The 24,581-nt window shown below is 40.6% G+C and overlaps 1 protein-coding gene across 3 annotated transcripts; it reads right to left on the reverse strand.

Moving 5' to 3' along the window:
* Positions 1-18,276: 18,276 nt before the first annotated feature.
* On the reverse strand, positions 18,277-24,184 carry LOC104109057 (nonsense-mediated mRNA decay factor SMG7-like). 3 transcript variants are annotated; one of them, XM_009618247.4, is made up of 6 exons: positions 23,955-24,184; positions 22,773-22,898; positions 22,100-22,693; positions 21,866-21,988; positions 21,491-21,702; positions 18,277-20,514 (listed from the first exon to the last, which is right to left on the reverse strand). In XM_009618247.4, exons 2-6 carry the CDS (start codon positions 22,833-22,835, stop codon positions 18,543-18,545), a joined length of 2,964 nt encoding a protein of 987 aa, XP_009616542.1. In that variant the 5' UTR covers positions 22,836-22,898; positions 23,955-24,184; the 3' UTR covers positions 18,277-18,542. The 3 variants fall into 3 exon arrangements, with proteins under 3 accessions (XP_009616542.1, XP_009616543.1, XP_009616544.1); XM_009618248.4 differs by lacking the exon at positions 23,955-24,184 and adding an exon at positions 23,703-23,845; XM_009618249.4 differs by lacking the exon at positions 23,955-24,184 and adding an exon at positions 23,534-23,616.
* Positions 24,185-24,581: the final 397 nt, after the last annotated feature.

The raw sequence follows: 24,581 nt of genomic DNA on the forward strand, positions 1-24,581 counted from the left end.
CACACTAACCATGGGGACAAGAAGATCCAAAACGCAACAATGGAGGGCACGTCCTACCAGATGGAGAAGGGCTCGATAAGCTTTCCCAAACAAGACAAGAATACAAGCGAAATTCTCACATCACCCATGCACAATTCGAAAATCCAGTGGGTACTAAAAATTCTCAAACATTAGACCATAACCATACTAGTCAAAGTATAATTACCAACCCAATGAACCTTGACATGACCACAACAAGGAAGTATCCTAACGACCCTAAGATCCAAAAGGCGGATCATTGCCTAGAAGACAATCCAAGTTTACTTGCCAATAAGCCAAAAAATACCTTTACACAAGTGGATATAGTAAATACCTTGAAACCTAGAAATCAAGCTAGCCTTAAAGAGGCAATCATAGGACAAACTAATGACCCCAAAAGCATTAACTCTCTGATTAAATCCAGTTTAGAAGGCAATCTAATAGAAGACCTCATAGCATCTATGGACATTGAAACAACCATAGACCTTGAGGAATCCATCGAGGCATTAATGGAAGACAAGACCTCACCCCTCAAGATGGACAACCTTCCCTTAAATATCTCTTTTAGTACAATGGCTAGCCACCCTATTATAGAACATGGATACAAGGATCCAAATAATAGTCACCATCTAATTAATTCCTAGGATACTCGGCCACCAAAACAAGGACCAATGGACCATCAGACACACTACAAACACAACTCCCTTAACAAATATGATCCTAACATAAGCTCAATTGGGCCAGTTCAAGCAAAAGAATTAATAAAGCAAAACCAACACATTACACTAACATACCAAAATACTAAGACTACCACCATACAACCAAAGTAGGAGAATGAACAAAGCAAGAATGAATGTATGGATAAGGGAGAACCAGCATGCACGAAACAATACAAGGGATGTCCTTCCACTGAATACAACCCAAACTCCTCTAATCTACTCAACGATTCCCATTTATCAAAACCATGTTCCACAATCATGGCCGGAGCATAGGTTAATGGGGCATGCTTTGAGCATAAGCTTACAACTTAATAGGCAAAACATAGTGGTCCAGATAGAGGACCCAAGCTATCTAGCACATATAGTTTTAGAGGGGTTTCAGCTAGGTATGAACAACATCATGAACTTTCCATGGTACTACATGCTTTACCATCACCCACAGTCCTATCCCATAATCCCAAGCTCAGGGATTCACCCGTCTCCATGGAGTCAACAGCCATGGGATACCCAAGCTCACACACCCAGAATCCCTCCAATCTTTTCAATATGCAGATGCTACTCTTCCCCAATCCTTAGAACCCACCAGCCCTAGCCCCAATGTACCAAACTAATCCACAACACCTAATGAACACACACACGAGCCATGTAACAAACCATGCACCCTCATTGAACCATGCACAGACCATACACACACCCCTAACACATGATGTCAACAATAATATACAACCACCAGCATAGATACAGAATGTACCACTGCTTACACCAACTCCACAACAGGATTAGAACCAAACAAGGATGGAAGAGGATGAAGAAGAGGAATAAATTCCAACAGAAAGAGTAGTGGAGCATGGAGTGTTAGAAGTATGCAAAAACAATGGTGTTCAAGGCAAGAAGAGAAAAAAGATTCATCTTAAGCTGCTCGGTAGATTGAGGAAATGCTCAATCAGTATAAAGAAGCTAAAAGCATCGGGCATATACCAATATATTGTAGTGATGATTCCAACAATGTTCACATACTATTGGATGAACCAAGAGGGAAACATGATCCAACACAGTCCTCAAATGATCCAAAGGAGGGTGTTTTCAACCCAAAACACTAGTATGAAAATTATTATTTGGAATTGTAGGGGTGCAAGTAATGTTAATTTTAGAAGACCTTTTCGTTCGATGCTAGACTACCATAGACCTAATGTAGTAGCTTTATTGGAAACCAAGCTCAAAGATCACCATAACATGGTGCATGACTTTGGCTTCTCCAAAGATTCCATCTCACAAAAGCTCAGCTGGCATAGCACTCATGTGGAACAACGAAGATACCTTAATAGACCAAATCAGAGGCACATATCAGGAGATACATGTCATGGTAAAGGTAAACAATTTGAACAATTATTGGCTTCTTACAGTTATTTATGCTAGCAATATATTAGAAGAAGGACTCATTTTATGGTACAATATTAAAACAGTAGCAAACAACTTCAAAGGCCCTTAGTTAGTAGTAGGAGACTTTAACGAGGTAACACGGGCTCAGAAGAATTTGGAGGGCTCCCTGTTAATAATAATAGACTTACCCATTTTAATAATTGTCTTAACTATTGCAATCTATTGTATTTTAGGGTACAAGGGTCCTAAGTATACCTGGACTAATAAAAGAAAACAATGCAAAACCCTAATCATGGAAAGATTGGATAGATGTTTAGCAAACGCGGATTGGATTAATTTATTCCAAGAAGCGTATGTCAAACATCTTATTAGGACCCACTCCGACCATTGCCCTATTAAACTAGACCTTCACAAAATAATTAGCATTAGTAATAACAGTTTTAGAATCGAGTCTATGTGGATGTTGATGTTGCACCCTAGTTTCAAAAGTTTAGTCAAGGAAATGTGGGATAACCAATTAGGCATCCTTAAAGCAATCGAGGAATTTACAGATAGGGTTAAGGAATGGAATAATAATACTTTTGAAAATATATTTAGGAAAAAGAATACCATTATTACTAGATTACAGGGTATTCAGAATTCACCAAAATACACCACTAGCAATTTCCTTATCATCCTAGAAAATGACCTTATTGAGGAGTATAATAATATAATGAGATTAGAGAAAGAGTTTTGGAAGCTCAAATCTAGAATTCAATGGATCCAAGAAGGAGATGCGAATACTAAACTCTTTGAGATACCTACGTTACAAAGAAGGAGAAAGAATAGAATCCTAAGTCTAAAAGACGAGGATGGGAACTGGATTCATGACCAAAAAGATATCAAGGCTATCATTACTAATTTCTACCTAAATTTATACTCTACAGAGCAAGTATTATCCTACAGGAAGAATATCTACATGTCCTATAATGCCACCATCAATGATATTGATCACCATTTATTAACTGCCACCCCCTCTGAGAAAAAAAATTAAGAATGCCCTCTTTTCATTCAAACCTTTTTAAAGCCCTGGGGCCTGATGGTTTACACCCCCCTTTTTTTAATCAAAGATATTGAGAGGAGACTAGTAAGTACCTGATAAGCTTTTGTAAGGATTGTTTTACCTCTAAATATATGCCTGAAGACATGAACAACACCTACGTTTACTTAATCCCAAAATATCAAAATGCGGAGACCATAAGGCAATACAAACCCATTAGCCTTTGTAACACTGTGTATAAATTGTCACAAAAATAATAGTCAATAGGATAAAACCCTATCTTGCTAACATGATTCACCCCACCCAAACTAGCTTCATCAAAGGAAGGAGGGCAGCAGATAATACATTATACTAACAAGAAGCTTCCCTCCACATTAAAACCTTAAAGGGAAAAAATCAAAAATGATGATCAAAATAGATTTGGAGAAAGCCTTTGATAAGATTGAATGGTCCTTTATTAGGTTCTCCTTAATATCCCTGAATTTCTCTAAGGATCTCATAGACCTCATCATGGCCTGCATTTCCACCACAAATACTTCTATTCTTGTCAATGGGACGAGGACATATTTTTTCAAACCAACAAGAGGAATTAGACAAGGCAACCTTTTATCTCCCTACCTATTTATCATCTACATGAAAATGCTATCCAGACTCATAGACCACGAAATTGACTGTTGCAGAAGGGACCCCATTAGAATTAGTCCTAGAGGACCACCTTTATCACATCTTTTCTTTGCAGACGACCTTATTCTACTAATGGAAGTCAACCAAAAAAGTTGCAATTCTCTCATCAATACACTCGACAAATTCTGTACAATATCAGGGCAACCCATAAATTTCAACAAATCCAAAATCTTATTTTCCAATAATACACCACCTGACCTGAAAAACATTTATAGTAATAAACTATCAATAAAGGCTACCAACAATCTCGGCAAGTACTTAGGATTCCCAATGATCAGTATTAGACCATCCAAAAATGATTTTCAATTCATAATAGATCGAATGAATAACAGACTTAGGGGATGGAAAACTAAGTTTCTTATTAGTGCTGGTAGAGCAACCCTTATAAAATCAACCTTGACTGCCATCCCAAACCATGTTATGCAAATATATAACCTCCCCAAGGCTACGCTAAATAATATTGACACAATCCAAAGGAATTTCCTATTGGGGACTACCGAGCAAAAAAGAAATGTTACTTAGTTAGGTGGGATATTGTCACAAGACCAAAGAACCAGGGGGCCTTGGGCTCCATAAAGCAGCTTGGAAAAACAGCTCCTTCCAGGCAGCCTTAGCTTGGAGATATAGGAAAAGCAATGATAGGAAAAACTTGCCGAGAATTAATAATGCCAATAAAAGCTTATGCTCTCATACTTGAAAAATATCAAGAAAGGAACTATTATTTGCAAACAAGCCACCAAATGGTTGGTTGGAGATGGGAAATCAATAAGCCTTTGGCACGATAATTGGATTAATCAAGCAGGCCACTCGGGAATTACGTCCCCCTCACACAAAAGGAAGTAGACCAAACTCTGAACTCTATAATACACAAAGATATCTACAACCTTACGAACATGTCCATTGTCCTACCTGAAGAAGTAACCAATAAGATTCATAGTACCTATATCAAGCAAACCCACCCTAAAAAGGATACTTTTGGTTGGAGCTCTAGGAATCATAACACTTTCTCATCCAAAGCTGCTTATGAGCTCATAGCTGGCCAAGAAAATTATGAAGGGACAAATCATGACTGGATATAGAACACTAATACGCTTAATAAGTTAAAACATTTCTTATGCACAACCGCTCTCAACAGACTCCCTACAACTCAAATGCTCGCTAGGAAAAATATTTTCCCCATTGGAAATTGTTCCATTTGTGGCATCGAAGAAGAGGACATCACACATGTTTTCTTCGGTTGTGTCTACTCTAAGGAAATATGGGCACAATCATGCACTAATCATAATTATCCCCAAGGCCAGAACTCTAATGATACCATGTTTAACTGGCTGAGAGATTAATTGAAAACTAAAAAGCCTTATAACGTCTACGTCAATTGGTCCGAATTACTCTCGTTCCTACTATGGTATATATGGTCCACTAGAAATGATATAACTTTCCGGAACAACAAATCATCTCCCAATATCAATATCCCAGTTAATAGGGCAATAAAATTCGTGTTCGCAACAAACAAGATTTCTAGAAATCCTAGGAACAACACTATCCTTATTAAGTGAGAACCTCCGATTGACGGTTTCTATAAACTTAACATAGATGGGGGCTTGTGATGGTAATCTAGGGAATGAGGTATTGGGGGGTATTTAGGGACAGTAATAAAAAATGAATCCTGGGTTTTAGCTTGAGCATGAAACACGCGACAAATATCTACATGGAAACACTTGCTTTGCTTTATGGGGTTAAATTAGCCATTGAAAGGGGCTTGCTGCCAGTAGTTATTGAAACAGATTGCCAAGAACTTATTAACCTACTGACCAACAATGACCATCTCTATCAAAACTTGATTGATGATTGCATGTCTCTATTGAGGAGCGCGAGTGATCCTCCACTTAAGCATGTGTTCAGAGAAGCTAATGGAGTAGCGGACCAATTAGCGAAGAATGCATGCAAAATGGACATTTTTGGAAGATTGTTTACTTATCCTGTGCCACCCACTTTTGTTTGCACTGCTTTTGAAAGAGATGGCCGCTATAGTAGTTGCTCATGACTTAATGCTTTGTTAGAACCCAAAATTGAAAGTAAAACAAGAAAAATAAAAATTATCTATAGCATGTAAGAATGATGTTTATTACATTATAATCTCACGCTCATTGAATTGTTGTTGACTGCTAAATTGGTAATGCATTTTCACATGTAAAATCCTCAAAATAGGAATATCTTACATTTATGAAGATTTGGCTTGGCTGTAGATATTATTTTAAATATTTTAAATAATATTTGGAGATCATTATATACGGTCGAAACCGATTTCGGCCTTCGTGCGACTGGTCGAGATGGGAACATAATGGACCTAAGAGCGTCTTCATAATTTCGGAATAAGATCCGAAGCCGGGTTACCTAGTTTCGAGTTATCGAGCTCGAATCCAAATTGAACCATGATGCGAAGAAAAGACCGACCAATGCTGAGCCCGAATCAATACCGGGCCCCGAGTCAAAATCGAGCTCAAATCAATATCGAGCTCGATTCAGTATCGAGCTTAAGTCAATATCGAGCCTATAGACAAGAGCCGTTACAGCCTCACTAAAGGAGAGAATCTCGGCAGGAAAAAAGAAAAAGTTAATTTATCATGGTTCCCCACTATGTATTTTTAATTATATCTAAAGTAGGATCCCTCACTATAAGAGGGATTGCTATTATATCTGTAAGTGGGGCATTGAGACATTAAGACACCATAACTCAGATACTATGCATATGCTCCATATTGAGAGATTATCATTTTGAGCTTTATACACTATTTTCATCTTGCTTACTCATAAACCATCCTCCCTTGAAACTTGTTTGTATTTTCATTCTTGATAGTTTAATATTCAATATTTCCGCTTATACGATTTATGTCAAGTTATACCACGTACCCTTAGAACTACGTATAAATTCAACTCTATCTGTTTTTCGGGTAAACAGTTTGGCGCCCACCATAGGGCTAAGGATAACTGTGGTTATTTGACACAAATCTGTAAAACACACCATTTTACACTTGTCATTGAAAGTTTCTTTGATTTCAGATTAGCAACAACGAACTCTCAATTAATAGCCTTGCCTGTCGACAATGAAGTTGGCCTTCAAGGTGAGAACACCAACTTGACACCCAGGGCCGAAAGGCCGCTTGTCGATGCTGTTGAGGCCCGAGTCGAAGTACCATTAGACATTAATTCGCATGTGGCTATTGAGGCAAACCAACGTTCTGAACCTGAATATAGCATTCATGATGGTACTCGATATGCAGCTCGAGACACCCATAACGTTGAGGAAAACGGAATCAGCTTGCATATGATTTTCGAAATGTTGTAAGCTCAACATGTAGCGATAGCTCAGTTGCAAAAACAAACCGAAGTACCGAGCAAATCGGAGCCTAGTCCACCCCGAAACATCACCCACAGAACAGAGCCAGCTATAGTAAAGTCAAATGAGTAAGAATCGGGAACTAATCCCGAAATTGCTAAGATACTCGAGGAACTCACAAAACGGATCGAAGCAAACGATAAAAAAATGGAAACATATAACTCAATGGTCGATCAAATCCCCGGGGCACCACCAGTGTTGAAAGGGTTGGATTCCAAAAAATTCGTGCAAAAGCTTTTTACCCCGAGTGCAGCTCCAAAACCGATCCCCAAAAAATTCCGCATGCCCGAGATTCCTAAATATAATGGGACGACTGACCCTAACGAACGTCACCTCTTACACGTGTGCCATAAAGGGTAACGATTTAGAAGATGACAAAATCGAATCTGTGCTGTTGAAAAAATTCGAAGAGACCCTTTCGAAGGGAGCAATGATTTGGTATCACAACCTGCCACCAAATTCCATCGACTCATTCGCCATGTTAGCAGATTCTTTTATAAAGGCACATGTAGGGGCCATAAAGGTTGCAACGAGAAAATCAGACATTTTCAAGGCAAGACAAAGGGGTAATGAAATGTTGAGGGGGTTCATGTCCCGATTTCAAATAGAACGCATGGAATTGCCACTGGTCACAGATGATTGGGCCGTTCAAGATTTCACCCAAGGGTTGAACGATCGGAGTTCGATAGCATCACGTCAGTTAAAACAAAGTTTGATCGAGTATCCGGCATTGACCTGGGCAGATGTGCACAATCGATATCAATCAAAGATCAGGGTCGAGGATGACCAACTAAGAGCCCCTTCCGGTTCAGGACATCCAAACAGGTCGGTAGTTAAGAACCAGATGGACATCGATAGGGAGCCAAGGTCGAACAGAGACTGATATCAACCATATACCGTAGATCGAAGGAACAATGGTTCAAGACGTAATTTCGCCCGGAACAATCGAAGAAGTGATCGAGGACAGAGTTCTTGGGGACTTATGAGAAGATGTGGTTTTGACAAGTATGCTGATCCCACAGAGGCCTCGGTTATCGAAATATAATTTTAGCATCGATGCATCGGGCATTGTATCAGCAATCGGAAGGATCAAAGATACTAGGTGGCCCAGACCCATACAGACCGATCCTTCCCCAAGAAACCCGAATTTGATGTGCAAGTACCATGGTACGCATGGTCACAAGACCGAGGATTGTAGACAATTAAGAGAGGAGGTAGCCTGTATATTCAACGAGGGCCACCTTCGAGAGTTCCTCAGCGATCGAGCCAAGAATCATTTCAGAGAAAGGGACGCCAACAAAAAAAATGAACAGGAGGAACCCCAACATGTCATTCATATGATCGTCGGTGGGGTCAACATTCCACAGGGACCCATGTTCAAACACACTAAGGTATCAACCACTAGGGAAAAATGAACCCGAGATTATGTGCCCGAAGGCACTTTGTCATTCAATAACGAAGAAGCAGAAGGCATTTCTCATCCCCACAACGACGCTCTGGTAATTTCTATCTTACTAAATAAAGTTCAAGTTAAGCGTGTTTTAGTGGATCCAAGTAGTTCGGTGAATATCATCCGATCGAGGGTCGTGGAACAGCTCGGCCTACAGAATCAAATCGTGCCCGTAACTCGGGTTTTAAACGGCTTCAATATGGCCAGTGAAACAACTAAAGGGGAGATTATTCTACCGGTGAACGTGGCTAGAACAATTCAAGATACCAAGTTCCACGTAATCGAGGGTGACATGAGATACAACGCCCTGCTCGGAAGACCTTGGATCCACAATATGAGGGCAGTCCCTTTGACCCTCCACTAAGTGATGAAATTCCCGACGTCGGATGGTGTAGAAGCAGTATACGGGGAATAGCATGCTGCAAAGGAAATATTTGCAGTCGATGAGGTAACACCGATATTGACACTATCAACCTAGAAAAGGTCGAGCATCAAAGGAAAAGAGGAAGTCAAATAGCAATCACAGCCATCAGCCTCGACCGAATCGGGGAAGTAGGAGATACAAGAAGAAGAGTAGGACTTTCTGACCCCTCGAACTTTTATTGTTACCGAAGATTCCGATGCCACCAAATCAACGGTCGAAGAGCTGGAACATGTTATAATGATCGAGTACCAGCCAGAGTGAAAGGTATACCTGGGAACGGGATTAACCCCCGAACTCAGGAAAAGGCTTATTCAATTCCTTATTGATAATATAGATTGTTTTGCTTGATCCCATTTAGACATGACAGGTATCCCACCGGAGATAACAACGCATCGGCTAAGCTTGGACCCCTGGTTCAAACCGGTGAGGCAAAAGAGGAGACGAGATAAAGCACGCATTCATAAAGGATGAGGTAACTAAACTTCTCAAAATAGGGTCCATTCGGGAGGTGAAATATCTCGAATGGTTAGCCAATGTAGTTGTAGTTCTGAAAAAAGGGAACAAACTTAGAATGTGTGTAGATTATAAGGATTTAAATAAGGCGTGCGCCAAAGATTCTTTTCCACTCCCTAACATCGATTGCATGATCGATGCCACGGCCGGCCACGAGATCCTTACTTTTCTCGATGCCTATTCCGGGTACAATCAAATCCAAATGAACCCGAAGGACCGAGAAAAGACTTTATTTATCACCAAGTATGGAACCTATTGTTATAATGTAATGCCCTTCGGGCTAAAAAATGCAGGAGCTACTTACCAACGCCTAGTAAATAAAATATTCGAAGAACAAATAGGTAAATCAATGGAAGTTTATATTGACGACATGCTAGTTAAGTCCCTACGCGCAGAGGACCATTTGGTTCATTTGCAGGAAACATTCGAGATTTTAAGGAAATACAACATGAAGCTCAACCCCGAGAAATGTGCTTACGGGGTCGTTTCGAGCAAGTTTCTTGGCTTCATGGTATCGAATCGGGGGATCGAGATCAACCCCGATAAAATCAAGTCCATCGAATACATCACCATCGTGGACAGTGTAAAAGCCGTGCAGAAGTTAACCGGACGGATAGATGGCTTAGGCCGATTCATTTTGAGGTCGTCGAATCGAAGCCACCGATTTTTCTCTATACTCAAAAAGAAGAACAATTTTGCCTGGACCCCGGAATGCCAACAGGAATTAGAAGAATTGAAGCAATACCTATCGATCCCACCACTACTTCACACTCCGAAGGCAGATGAGAAACTTTACTTGTACTTGGCAGTATCGGAAATAACGGTAAGTGGTGTCCTAGTTCGAGAAGATCAAGGTACGTAATTTCTCGTTTATTATATAAGTCGAACCTTAGGGGAAGTAGAAACTAGGTATCCGCACTTAGAGAAATTGGCACTTGCACTGATAAACCCTCTAGAAAGTTAAGACCATACTTTCAATGTCACCCCATATGCGTATTAACCACTTACCCACTTCAGAATATTTTGCACAAGCCCAAACTATCATGCCGATTGGCCAAATGGGTCATCGAACTCAGTGGGTATGATATCGAATATCAACCCCGGACGGCCATCACGTCTCAAATTTTAGCTAACTTCGTAGCCGATTTCACGCCAACCCTCGTACCCGAAGTAGAAAAGGAACTCTTGTTAAAATCGGGTACATCATCGGAGGTATGGACCCTCTTCACAAACGGTGCTTCGAATGTGAAGGGGTCCGGGCTAGGCATCGTTTTGAAGCCGCCCATGGGTAGCACTATTAGGAAATCTATCAAAACTTCTAGGTTTAATAACAATGAGGCCGAGTACGAGTCCATGATTACAGGTCTCGAACTAGCCAAAAGCTTGGGAGCAGAAGTCATTGAAGCCAAGTGTGACTCTTTACTGGTGGTAAACCAAGTGAACAAAACCTTCGAAGTTCGAGAGGATAGAATGCAAAGGTATTTGGACAAACTGCATGTAACTTTGCACCGTTTCAAAGAATGGACTTTACATCATGTACCTCGAGAACAAAACAATGAGGCCGATGCACTTGCAAATTTGAGGTCGTCGGTCGAGTAAGACGAGATCAACTCTGGGATTGTCATTCAACTCTCGAAATCCATGATAGAGGAAGGTTATGCCGAGATAAACTCTACAAGCTTAACCTGGGATTGGAGGAATAAATATATTGAATACTTGAAGAACAGAAAGCCCCCATCGGACCCTAAAGAGTCAAGGACCATACAAACCAAAGCTGCTCGATTCACATTGGCTGAAGATGGAACGTTATACAGAAGGACATTCGATGGACCGTTGGCAGTATGCTTAGGACCAGGGGGTACCGATTATATTTTACGAGAGGTCCATGAAGGCACTTATGGGAACCACTCCGGCGCCGAATCACTGGTTCACGAAATCATCAGAGAAGGATACTACTGGGATAGCATAGAAAAAGACACTAAAGAGTTTGTTCAAAAATGTGATAAATGCCAAATGTTTGCACCGATGATCCATCGGCCCAGAGAATAACTTCATTCAGTCTTATCCCCATGGCCATTCATGAAATGGGGGATGGACATCGTCGACCCTCTACTGTTGGCCCCAGGTAAAGCTAAGTTCATTTTATTTATGACTGACTATTTCTCTAAATGGGTTGAAGCACAAGCGTTCGAGAAACTGAGAGAGAAAGAGGTTATAGACTCCATCTGGGATCACATCGTATGTCGATTTGGGATAACCGCCGAAATAGTGTGTGACAATGGAAAATAATTTATCGGCAGCAAGGTGACAAAATTCCCCGAAGACCATAAAATAAAAAGGATATTAACAACGTTGTACCACCCTAGTGGGAACGGACATGCAGAATCGACGAACAAGATTATCATTCAAAACATAAAGAAAAGGTTGAACGACGCTAAGGGGGAATGGAGAGAAATTTTACCCGAAGTCCTTTGGGCATATCGAACAACATCAAAGTCCAGTACAGGGGCAACCTCATTCTCCTTAGTATATGGTTCTGAGGCCTTGATTCCAGTCGAAGTCGGGGAACCCAGTGCGAGATCTCTACATACAATAGAAGAGTCAAATCACGAGGCTATGAATACTAGCCTCGAATTATTGGATGAAAAGCAAGAAGCCGCTCTCGTCCGATTGGCCGCCCAAAAACAGTTGATCGAAAGATACTATAATCGAAGAACCAATCTTTGTCATTTTAAAACCGGGGAATTAGTGCTAAGGAAAGTCATCCTCAACACCCGAAATCCAAATGAAGGAAAACTGGGTCCAAACTGGGAAGGACTGTATCGGGTACTCGAAATCGTCGGTAAAGTATCCTACAAGCTCGGTGTTATAAACGGCAAATAATTACCAAGCAATTGGAATGTGTCGCACCTAAAATGATAATATTGCTAAGGTATGACCCTCCCATGTTCGTTTATACTTCGAAACTAACCCTTGTAGGAGTTCGACCAAGAACAGGAATGGGTTATTCAACACAAAGCCTTAGGCCTGAAAGCACGTATTGCACTCTTTTTCCCTTAGACCGGTTTTATCCCAGATGGATTTTTCGGCAAGGTTTTTAATGAGGCAACCACTGATCTTGCTAACTTAGAATAATTCAATAGTATCCGAGGCCTCTTTACAATCAACCTCGAATACTGGGGGGCGTTACCCTCAAATATATCAATATCATATGTCAAGTTCGATGCAAGGAAGTTACTTCATAACAATAGGTTTTCGATAGGAAAAATTGTAAGATCCAAAATGGTAAAACGAACCATGCTCGTGTAGTTTGCTCAATTCCATGGTTGTGTAGTTTTCTCAATCCCTGGTACAAAACATGAACACATGTATAACGACATAAAGAGAAATTTCTTCTTTGCTGATATCTCACGTCTCAGAACCCATCTGCTATTTCATGATCTATTACGCAAACAAGCTTAAGGGCCGACCACTACCCCATAAATCGGGACTGCCAACCGAAAAATCAACGAGGCCAAGCCCCATACTAAGCCTACGGGCTACCTTACTTCGAGTTTGAGAAATCACTTATTCGACTATTAAGCCTAAGGCTACTCTTATTTTGAGTTCGAGAAATCACTCACTCGACTACTAAGCCTAAGGGCTAACAATTATTCCGAGTTCGAGAAAAATACTCACTCGACTATTAAGCCTAAGGGCTACTCTTATTTTGAGTTCGAGTAATCACTCACTCGACTACTAAACCTGCGGGCTAATTATTATTTTGAGTTCGAGCAATCACTCACTCGACTACTAAGCCTAAGGGCTAACAATTATTTCGAGTTCGAGAAAAATACTCACTCGACTATTAAGGCTAAGGGCTACTCTTATTTTGAGTTCGAGCAATCACTCACTTGACTACTAAGCCTACGGGCTAACTATTATTTCGAGTTCGAGCAATCACTCACTCGACTACTAAGCCTAAGGGCTAACAATTATTTCGAGTTTGAGAAAAATACTCAATCGACTATTAAGCCTACGAGCTACCTTACTTCGAGTTCGAGCAAAGCGCTCACTCGACTAATTAAGCCTAAGGGCTACTCTTACTTCGAGTTCGAGCAATCACTCACTCGACTACTAAGCCTAAGGGCTAACAATTATTCCGAGTTCAAGAAAAACACTCACTCGACTAATAAAGCCTACAGGCTACCTTTCTTCAAGTTCGAAAAATCACTCACTCGACTATAAAGCCTACGGGCTAACTATTATTTCGAGTTCGAGCAATCACTCACTCGATTATTAAGCCTACGGGCTACCTTACTTCGAGTTCGAGCAATCACTCACTCAACTATTAAGCCTAAGGGCTACTCTTACTTCGAGTTCGAGCAATCACTCACTCGACTACTAAGCCTACGGGATACCTTACTTCGAGTTCGAGCAAAGTACTCACTCAACCAATAAAAGCTTATGGACTAACTATTACATCGAGTTAGAGCGAAGCACTAACTCGACCATAAAACCTACGGGCTACACCGCTTTAAGTTTGAGCAAACACCCACTCGGTTATAAAGGCTATAAAGGTCTGAATTCGATCGAATTGCCTAATGCCTCGAACTTATGAAAACTTTCATAAGGCATGAATAAAACAAGATCTTCACAAGGTAGAAAATAAAACAGAAACAAGTCGGGAAAGGAAAAGATCTTTATATATATTCAAGAGTGTTTACAACGTCCGAACAGGACCTTACACAAAAAATAGAAAACACTCTAAGTCTCCTGGTTATCTCAGGAGGCGGTCTCTTCTCCATCGGGCTCCTCCCCGCTCTCAGACCCACTCTTGCTCCCATCATCATCATCGTCATCATCGGAAGCCAAGGCTTCAGCATCGGCTTCGAGCTCTTTAGCCCTTTTTATCTCTTCGGTGAGATCGAAACCTCGAGCATGGATCTTCTCGAGGGTCTCCCTTTGAGATCGGAATTTGGCAAGTTCAGCAACCCAATGTGCTCGAGTTGTAGCGGTTTCGGCTGCCTCTCTTGCTTGCACCTGAGCGGCTTCAGCGTCGGCCCGATAGACGGCCACAAATGCATCCGTATTGGCCTTGCTTTTTCAGCGTCAGATTTGGCTTTGGAAAGTTCGGAGGCCAACCGAGCCTCGAGCTCCTCTATTTTTCTTGCTTGGACCGAGCTCTTCTCCTTCATGACTTGAAGTCGGCTTTCGGTCGATGATAATTGGGCTCGATCAGTTTCTTTTTCTGCGGCAAGACGGTCCATACCATCTTTCCATCCCAAGGTCTCTGTCCTTATCATATCGACCTCCTTACGAAGCTTCCCAATCACCTCAAGCTTCTGCTGCAGCTGTGAGATCAAAATATTAGCCACCGTTCCCGAAGCAAGCCCATGGGTTTTTAAGATTATCATTACCTGCTCGGTCAGGTTGATCTGGTCTTCATAAGCCTTAGCCAACTCAGCTCGGAGGTCCTTGATTTCTTCTTCCTTTTGCCCGAAGAAGAGTCTAAGGGCGTTCCTCTCTTCCGTGACCCATCGAAGGTCTGCTTCGTACCAGCGCAACTCAACTCGAGATCGAGAACACGCTTCTCGATGAAACATTGTGGCCTGCAAAGAAAGAAGAAAAGAAGTTAGAAAAGAAAAACAAACATGAAGGTGGTACCAACGAAGTGAGTTAAAGCTTACCCGATTCAGAGCCTGCTACACTTCGTGGAAAAGATCCAATGCATCACTAGGGCCAGTAGCATCCTCGATACCGGTAAACAAATCACAAAAAAGGTCCTCTCCCTCGTGAGGATCGTCTACCTCGAGGCCCCCCAAAGCTTGGGCCTCTCGAATCGCCCCTTCGGAAAAGGCGGGGAGAGTAGGCGAGTCTCCGATTACTATTGCCCCAAGCGAGTCGCTTGGGGCGTTCTCCTCGGTTCGGAGAGCTTCAGGATCGGCCCTTTCGGATAAACCCACTGGTTGTTGACTTTGGTGGGAGGCATCCTCAACCTCCATTAACTCGGGGACTTTACCCGAATCCTTCTCCGATACCACCTCAGTTCGAGGCGGAGACACACAAACCACCATCGATCCAGCTGCCTTTGAGGCATCAATGGTTTTCTTCACTCGGGCCACCAGTATGGACCCGTCGTCTTCTTCTTCCTCGTCTTCATCCCTTAGATGCCGAACTGATTCTTCGGTCAAAGGGATGGTATTCTTCCTCGGCTTACGAGCCGTTCTCATCTTCGGTTTTGGATCTTCGGAAGTAGAGGCCCTTTTTCTCTTATTATCCTTCACCGGTTTTGGAACAAAGGCCGAAGCCTCTTTCTCGCCAGACGGGGGCCTCAAAACTGCATCTTTGCCCAGATCTACACATAAGAAAATTGATTTTAAGTATATGGAAAACACTTCGTTCGAACTATCAAAGATACGAGAAAGAGACTTACCATGATTTTTGGCCTCCCATTGGCCCTTCGACAAATCACGCCAAGAGCGCTTGGCGTATGTAGAGGTTGAAGCCAGGTCTCGTACCCAGTTCTTAAGGTTAGGAACTGCACCATGCATCCAAGGAACCACTGCATCACAAAAAAAGGATATCAGTGAGAAAGAAACGAAGGGGCAAAACAATAGGGGATAACATCGGAGTTACACTTACGCTTCATGTTCCACTCCTCGGGAAATGGCATCTTCTCGACCGGTATTAGGTCCGAAGTCTTCACTCGAACGAACCTACCCATCCAGCCTCGATCCCTGTCCTCGTCTATGCTCGAGAACAGAACCTTGGTAGCCCGACGCTGAAGTTTTATTAACCTACCTCGAAAGAGGTGGGGGCTGTACAATCAAATGAGGTGGTCGAGGGTGAAAGGCATCCCCTCGATTTTGTTCACAAAAAAACGGATAAAAATAACGATCCGCCAAGAAGAAGGATGGATTTGGCCTAGGGTTATTTGGTATTGACGGCAAAAATCAATGATAACAGGGTCGAGAGGACCTAACGTGAAAGGGTAAGTATACACACTTAAAACCCTTTTCACATGAGTAGTAATGTCTTCTTCGGGAGACGAGATTACCATTTTTTTGTTCTCCCAGTTGCAATCTTTCCTTATCTATTCGAGATGCCCCTCGATTATCGAATACAGATACCTCGATATTGGCTCGCATCGGCCGGGAACCGACGAGCCTTTGTCGACCTTAAAAGCGGAGGTAAGAACACACGCCTCGGGAACACACTTCTCAGGCCGTGGCTCCACCGGTGTTTTGTCGGCGACAGGCTGTGAAGAAGAAGCTTTTTCTTTTTGAGGAACGGTTTTTGATCTTTTCACTATTTTGGCTTTGAAGATCGAGAATAGAAATAAATGACAAAGATGTGGTATTTTGAAGAAAGGTTTTGTAGTGAAGACCACAGAAGGAAGATTTTGCAATAAAAATCACAGGCTTGCAGATAAACTCAGAAGATGCGAAAAAGAGCTTAGAAAATTTGGAAACTAGAGATGTAAAAGTGATAAATGGTAAAAAGAGAAGATGTTTATAGATTGGGGAATGACAGTTCAATGTCAGCAGTGGCAGACCAGCGTCTGACACGCATTTAATGCCTTGGTAAATGGAACCGACGGGACAACTATCACGTACGTCATGGTCGGGTTCGATGCAAACGTCAGTGTATATCTGGTCGAGCCATTGGGAAATCCTATCGTTTCTCGCCACATCCTTTTTGAGAAACAAGGGGACTATCTGTATACGGTCGAAACCGATTTCAGCCTTCGTACGACTGGTCGAGATGGGAACATAATGGACCGAAGAGCGTCTTCATAATTTCGAAATGAGATCCGAAGTTGGGTTACCTAGCTTCGAGTTTCAAGGACTGATCAATACCGAGCTCGAATCCAAATTGAACCATGATGCGAGCAAAGACCGACCAATGCTGAGCCCGAATCAATACCGGGCCCCGAGTCAATATCGAGCTCGATTCAGTATCGAGCTTAAGTCAATATCGAGCCTATAGACAAGAGTCATTCCAGCCGCACTAAAGGAGAGAATCTCGGGAGGAAAAGGGAAAAGTTGATTTATCATGGTTCTCCACTATGTATTTTTAATTATATCTAAAGTAGGATCCCCCACTATAAGAGGGATGACTATTATCACTGTAAGGGGGGCATTGAGACATTAAGACACCATAACTCAGATACTGTGCATATGCTCCATATTGAGAGATTATCATTTTGAGCTTTATACCCTATTTTCATCTTGCTTACTCATAAACCATCCTCCCTTGAACCTTGTTTGTATTTTCATTTTTGATAGTTCAATATTCGATATTTCCGCTTATACGATTTACGTCAAGTTATACCGCGTACCCTTAGAACTACGTATAAATTCAACTCTATCCGTTTTTCGGGTAAACAATCATATACTTCTGTTGTTTTTCGAACTTCAACAAAATAATATCCAAACGCCTACTTAACCTTTTCATTTCACCAATTGTAAGCAATGTAATGGTTCATGGTAAAATCATGAAGAAATTAGCAAAAATTGATTTCCTTTTATATGACATTAGTTATTTATTCATATTTAGTTTATTCTTTACGATTGCGCGAAGCGCGGGGAAATTTACTAGTGAAAAATTGAACCGAAAACCGAATGCACACCCCTACCAAAATACGTCGACTTAACAGAAGTATGCTCATGCTCTTCAAGTCGTCCTATAACCATTAATTGGAAATGACTTCCAGAAAACAAGATAACTTTACAAAATGAGAAAAGCGCGTTCATCTTCAACAATTCTACAAGTTACAACATTCTTGAAAGCACTTTCTCAGCTCACAACCGACCAAAAACATACATTCTACAGATTTCACACTTACAAAGTTCGTGTTGCCGCAATTCATTTTTATATATAGTAAGGCAATGCAGGTTGAAAAATGCCTGAATTATGAGTATTGATGACAGATCTTAGTTCCCCATGTAATTAGGACCTTTAAATTGAGACTCTGGTGGTATTTGCCGCTCTCTTTCTTTGAGATAGTTAAGAAGTGTTGGCTGCTCCGGTCTCAAATCCATTCCAGTGCCACATACATAAGGCGATGCTCTTTGGTAACCAAGAAAATGTTTATCCGATCTTTGTTCTTCTGCACCATAGGCGAGGGGAGGACTTGGATGCAATTGTAGGCTCTCCAAGTACACCATTGGACTAGAAGCCAAGTGATTTCCCCACTGATCTAAAACATCAAACCTGGTAAGATTGGTCGCGTTCAGGTTTCCATAGTTTGCTGGTGCATTAGAGTGAACAGGCCATACTGGATTGCTGACTCGCTCGAAGTTCTGACTGTTTCTGTAGTGATACAGCCATTCAGATGAACTCATTCCAAGTAATGGTGGGTATCCCTCAATAAAACCTGGAGCACCTGCTACAAAATCAAGCGGTCCACGAACTGTAGATGGGCTTGAGTATCCACTCACTGGTGATGCACCAAGGATACCGTCTCCTTCCTTGGTTCCAAATGCACTCTTGTTAGGAAAAAGCGGTGTGTTACCCTTAAACCAAGAAGCGTCTTCGGGTAACAATGGAGCTGAGGGAACTGGAGTGACATATGGAGGAGGAGTATCATGTATAGCTGCAGAAACCGGCATGGAACAAACTTTGTGATCTCTAGTTTCCTTTAAAGAGAGACCAGATAAAGATTCAGAAGCTAGTTCATCTATTGGGCTTAACAGATGCTTATTTAAATCCCCTGTCCCCCTCTCGTTTCTTGGACTTTCCTTCTCAAGAACCCAAGCACTCAGAGATGGAGGTCCGGCAGGGAAAGCGGCAGATTGCTTGAGTGGCTTGCTGTACCTCAAGTTTGTATTTTCCGGGCGGAAACTGAAAATATCGTTCTGTGGTTGGCTTTGCTCAGAAATCAATGATGTGGCACGACGCAAAGATTCATCAGGAGTAGTAGTTCCATTGATAACATTGATGGAGGATTGATCGCATGAGGTGCCTGATGTATATATTGGTGCAGAGTTATGTCTTGTGATGGGCTTGAAAAGAATGACTTCTTCCTCATCTGTGGTAATGGATTGGCTGTTGCGACAAGGGTGATCTTGACTCTCTCCATTTTCTTTCGCCATTCCACAATTATTCTGATAAGACCCTTTTAGCTGAAGAGTCGAACCAGATTCAGCTACTCCTGACTTTTCCTTATCTGCTAATTCTGACTCCATGATGTAGAATCTTTTGCCTGTTTTATCATAAAAGATCCATTTTCTAAAATGACTGGATCTGTCAGCCAGTTTAGTTGCTGCACAAAAGATACGCCGTGAACGACACACACTCTTACTACTGAAATTATCTATGCACTCCAAATGGCTCATGAAGTCCAAAGACTTGTGAGCATGGGCCATGGGATCAAACCCCTTCAGTTCATGGTCTTCCCAAAGAGCAGTACTTTCTGGAGCAAGTCCGTTCTCACAAGGATCAAGACGATTTAGAAGATCAGCCAAAGCACCAAAAAAGTAAGACATCGCACTCTGGACCTTTTCATCTCTTGCATGTGCTTCTGCTCTATCAAGTATGTTTACCAACCACTCTACAAACACACAGACGGTGGGTAAAAGGGTGCAAGTCTGTGTGTTATTTCTTGTTACAGTTTTCTCAACAAGGCGACCAATGCAAATGAAAGTAGCAGCTACTGCCAGTTCTGTCAAAGCAGATTGCTGCTTGTTATCTTTCTTTGGATCCACTCCATCCCCAGACTCAGTCAGGCTATGGAAGATAAAGATGAAAACGGAGACAAGTTGAAGAGCACGATAAGGGCCTTTTCTTGATGGATCCATTAACTGGTATGACTCTAGAGCAGCCTTTAGTTCATCATCATCCATTACCACTAAACCTTCCAATTGTCCGACAGTGGATGCAAGAGTAGATTGAAAGTCTTCCAAGCTGCATTCGATAAATGGCTGAAGTTTTAGAATTTTTCAAATAAATCAATGACATGATTTGCAATACTGTGAAGGAAGCCACTATAGTTTGCTTATCAAATCTAGAAGCACTAAAATTATATCCAGAATGAAGTTAAAGTTTAATAGTAAAGGGAAAAAACAACTTGAAAGGCAGACTTTGGGTGAAGAGTATAATGTGAGATATCAAAAGGACCAACTGACCAAGACTAGTTGGGAGAATTAATTCAAAAAACATGGACTTTAACCAGCCTATGTCAATCAGATAAATAAATTAGTGTCAAAAGAATTAAGATGCTGCACACCAGTTATCCTGATACCATTGATTCAGATGTTAAGAAAAGCAGTTCCTTAGCAAAGGCAGCAGCTTCATAAATTTATGTTATAGAAAGTATGAATATCCATGAAGGTAAACATAAACACAATATTTTTTTTTTCACCTTTCATTTGGCATGGAAGTGTTTTGGAATACCACCCAAAATAGCAAAAGAAACTAAAAAAATAAAAGCTAAAATTTAAAATTGAAAAATAGCTGAAATTATCAGTGACAAAATAATCTTCCTTCACAAAATATAAATAGAAAACAGACTCGAAGTTTAACAAAAGCAAGCAGATTTGCCAACCAATCACATCCTGATAATTTTGTACATAAAGTAGTCTTAGAAGCAATGCAAGTAACTATATCAGTGAAACATAGAATTCTAAAAGCAACTAGAAACCTCAGTTCCAGTATATTAATGCCTATAGTGCAATGTTTATACTTGGAAATTACTGTTGAAAACATGCACATTTTTAAGCAGGTTTAACAAGCAGGCCAGTAAATCAAGCAGAACTAGTCAACTTCCGCCATGAAGAACTAAAGAAACAAAGGGAGGAAAGGGATTAAGTGAAACCATAGACTATATGAGGACTATCTCAATTGTCAGGTTGAATGATTTTAACCGGTAAATGCTGTGTACCTGGTGTGCACGAGAAAAAAACTCATCAATCTGACAAACAGAAGCCATATATCAGCTTTTCCAGAGGTAACAGTTTCAGGGGCTTCTGGCATATTCTTGTTTGAAGAACCGCTGGTTGCACCATTTATAGCATCCATGGAACACCAAACTGATGGTTTTAGCAAATCAAGGTGTGGTCCACTGGACAGTGAATGCAAATTAGATAACCTGTTCTGCAGATTCCCAAGAAAACAATGAAAAGTTTTAGTCCTCTAGAGTCAAGAGGGATCACTGAAGATGGGGAGAAAAAGCAACAAAAGGGAAATAATATACTTCAAGTTTCTTTGACTCAAGAAAAGGAGAATGGAGGATAAGAGAAGAATCTTTTGGCATCACCTCTTCAAAGAGTAGCATAAGATTGTTCCAGGCATCAGGGAATGGTTCCTTAACAGCTAAACTTCTAATGCAATGGTATAAGGCAAGGAAAGGGTCACCAATATATGTTGCCAATAGTGCAAGCTGCAAACGAAATTAAAATATCTTAACATGAGCCTCGAGACGGATGTTGTCTAAACCTTGATGCAGGAAACAAGAACTGACAAGCTTGCAAGATTTAACCACAGAATCTACCTGATTATGGGGATTTCCACTGTCTGGCCATATCCTAGACGCTTCAAAGTAGTATGTGGCCGCGAATGACCACTTACATGCATCCGGTTTCTTACAAAGTTCACCATATCTGGCCAGATCTCCCAGACAAATTAGAAAACGGTGACAAGCGTATTGGCATTGAGGTAGCTTCATGGGTACAAGAGGAAGCGAGCTGCTACTATTCTTACAGAGTAAGAGTTCCCCAGGGAGCCCACAACTTTTCCTGAGTTTTTTAGTTAACTCCTGATAAAATTCAGTAGCTTCTGATAGAAATGACTTGAGCCCTTCCATATGATTGTCAATCTCTCGGGCAGCACTTGAATCACCTTCTTGTGCTTCACTTTTCCTTTTCTCAGCATTAGCCTGCCGAATCCTTTTACGGAACTCATCAATATGTTTATAGTGAAGTTTCCACAGAGAGAATTCAACTTCCTGAAGCCCCACTACTGCATAATTATTTAAAATAATATTCTCATAGCTGCTACGGGCTTTACGATACAATTCCTGGACATCTTTGTGCACAAGGCCTTTAGAGTAAATTGATGTCAACAGTTGCTTCTCTATATTGGCAATCTGCAACATGGATGAGATAACTTAGCAAATTAGAAGCACAAAAGCAAAGTAAACATTCTAAACGGATTCAATAAGTCACCTCAAGAAAAGTATTCAGCTTTTTCTTCTGATCGTTAAATGTTGAAGCTGCGTCAACGTCCATGACTGCTAAGAACCGACTTCAATACTAATCAATATCTCATTGATGACACCAACAAGAATGTACCTACATCAGTGATCAATGACCTCTTTAAACAATACAGCAGCAATCGAAAGAAAAAAAAGGGATTGACTACGGAACATCTATTAACTCCCAACATACTGGTTTTGATCTTAGGATGTTAACTCTACATTAACTAGTTGCACAGCAACAACACATACATTTTGCTTTGTGGGCTACAACAAGATGATTAAAGTAACTCGTAGGAAATTCTGAAGGTTTTATTCACACAGGTAAGTTAATTCAACTACTTCGATTCATCATCAATTAACGTCAAAAACCATTGAAAAAGAAAACCAAAGGGGTCAATGTCAACACTTGATAACTTAAATCAATGGATCCCGGAGGACCAATAAAGGGTATTTTTTGCACAACGTAAGTTCCTCAATTCAAAAACATATCTTTTCTACTGATTTTTTTATGACAAAAGTACACCTTATACATCCACCTAACATGGCAATCAAAATGATACCCAAAAGCCAGTAGCCATGACTCCACAATTCAGTGCAGATAAAAAACAAAACTCAGCAAGATGTCTTCATTTGTGTCATATAAAATTTCCAAAAAAAGACCAGTGAGAAGCACAAAGTCAACGAAAACCTAAAACTGGAAGACTTTGAGATGACTTTCTGACTCCATACCTTAAGCAAAACAAAGGAATAGAAAAGTGATAATCATCATCCCACAAATAAAGTTATGGTGATCAGTGATCACCACCAATACAATACATGAATTTATTGTAAAAAAAAAAAAAAAAAAAAAAAAAAAAAAAAACAGATGCTAATGCATTCAATCATCCCATGTCCATACGAGTTCTCTATAGAATTTATCTTCTTTTGAAGCACACGTACAATCTTCAAGTAAAATTTGATCATAAAGAAGAAAGAAGGAAAGGAAGGTAGACTTATGAACAGCAGGTAGCTTTAGTAACTTGTAATTAAACCTCAAAAAAAAAGAAATTAGACAAATAGTCACGGGAAAGAGCAAACAAGAATCGAACAAGGCATAATTAAAGCTACTTTTGATGGAAAAGTCAAAAGTATGAAAGATGCAGTATAATACCTGTAGAATTCAAAAAAAACAGAAATTGAAACCACCACTAATGAAATTCACAGCAAAAAAATTGGAGATACAGCCAATCGACTAAGCGGGCAAGAACAAAGATGTACTTTTGATATGCAGAGAAGGAGATGGGGGGGAAAGGGAGGGAACAGTAGGACAGGGGAAGAAAGAAGTGAAAACAACAGAATTTTTTGGCCAACTGTTCTTGTATTAGTTGTGAAACAGACAAATTAAAAAGGTGGCTGTGTGTATTAATGAGTATAGTGAAAAGTATAAAATGCCCTCTGCCCTCATACTATGTTTCTTTCTTTTTCTTTTTCATTATTTTTTAACAATAATTATAATGTCCGGACCAACTTATGCTTGTCTTAATTATTTTATGTATAGTTGTTACCTTTCAACAGCTCCTCATACTATATTTCTTTGAAACCAATATTAAAAGGTAGTTTTATCATCACTAATTCACTTTCTATCTGTTTGAAACAAATATTAAAAGGTAGTTTTATCATCACTATTCATTTTCTGTGTGTTTTCAGTTTTCTGACATTGTAATACAAGCCAAATCTCATTTGAATTCAGTACTTTTTAGGAGTAATACTTAAAACATCAGCTTATGAATGATTCAAA

This window comes from Nicotiana tomentosiformis, chromosome 2 (assembly GCF_000390325.3).
Source record: "Nicotiana tomentosiformis chromosome 2, ASM39032v3, whole genome shotgun sequence".
NCBI classification, from domain to species: Eukaryota; Viridiplantae; Streptophyta; class Magnoliopsida; order Solanales; family Solanaceae; genus Nicotiana; species Nicotiana tomentosiformis.

Bases quoted from the DNA above. Each gene is read 5' to 3' on its own strand.
- LOC104109057 (XM_009618247.4), bottom strand. From the start codon at position 22,835: ATGGACGTTGACGCAGCTTCAACATTTAACGATCAGAAGAAAAAGCTG. The intron at 21,989-22,099 runs GTAGATTCTGTG...TTTCGTTTGCAG, and splicing joins GTGGAAATCCCCATAATCAG to CTTGCACTATTGGCAACATA. The intron at 21,703-21,865 runs GTGATGCCAAAA...GGGAATCTGCAG, and splicing joins TTATGCTACTCTTTGAAGAG to AACAGGTTATCTAATTTGCA.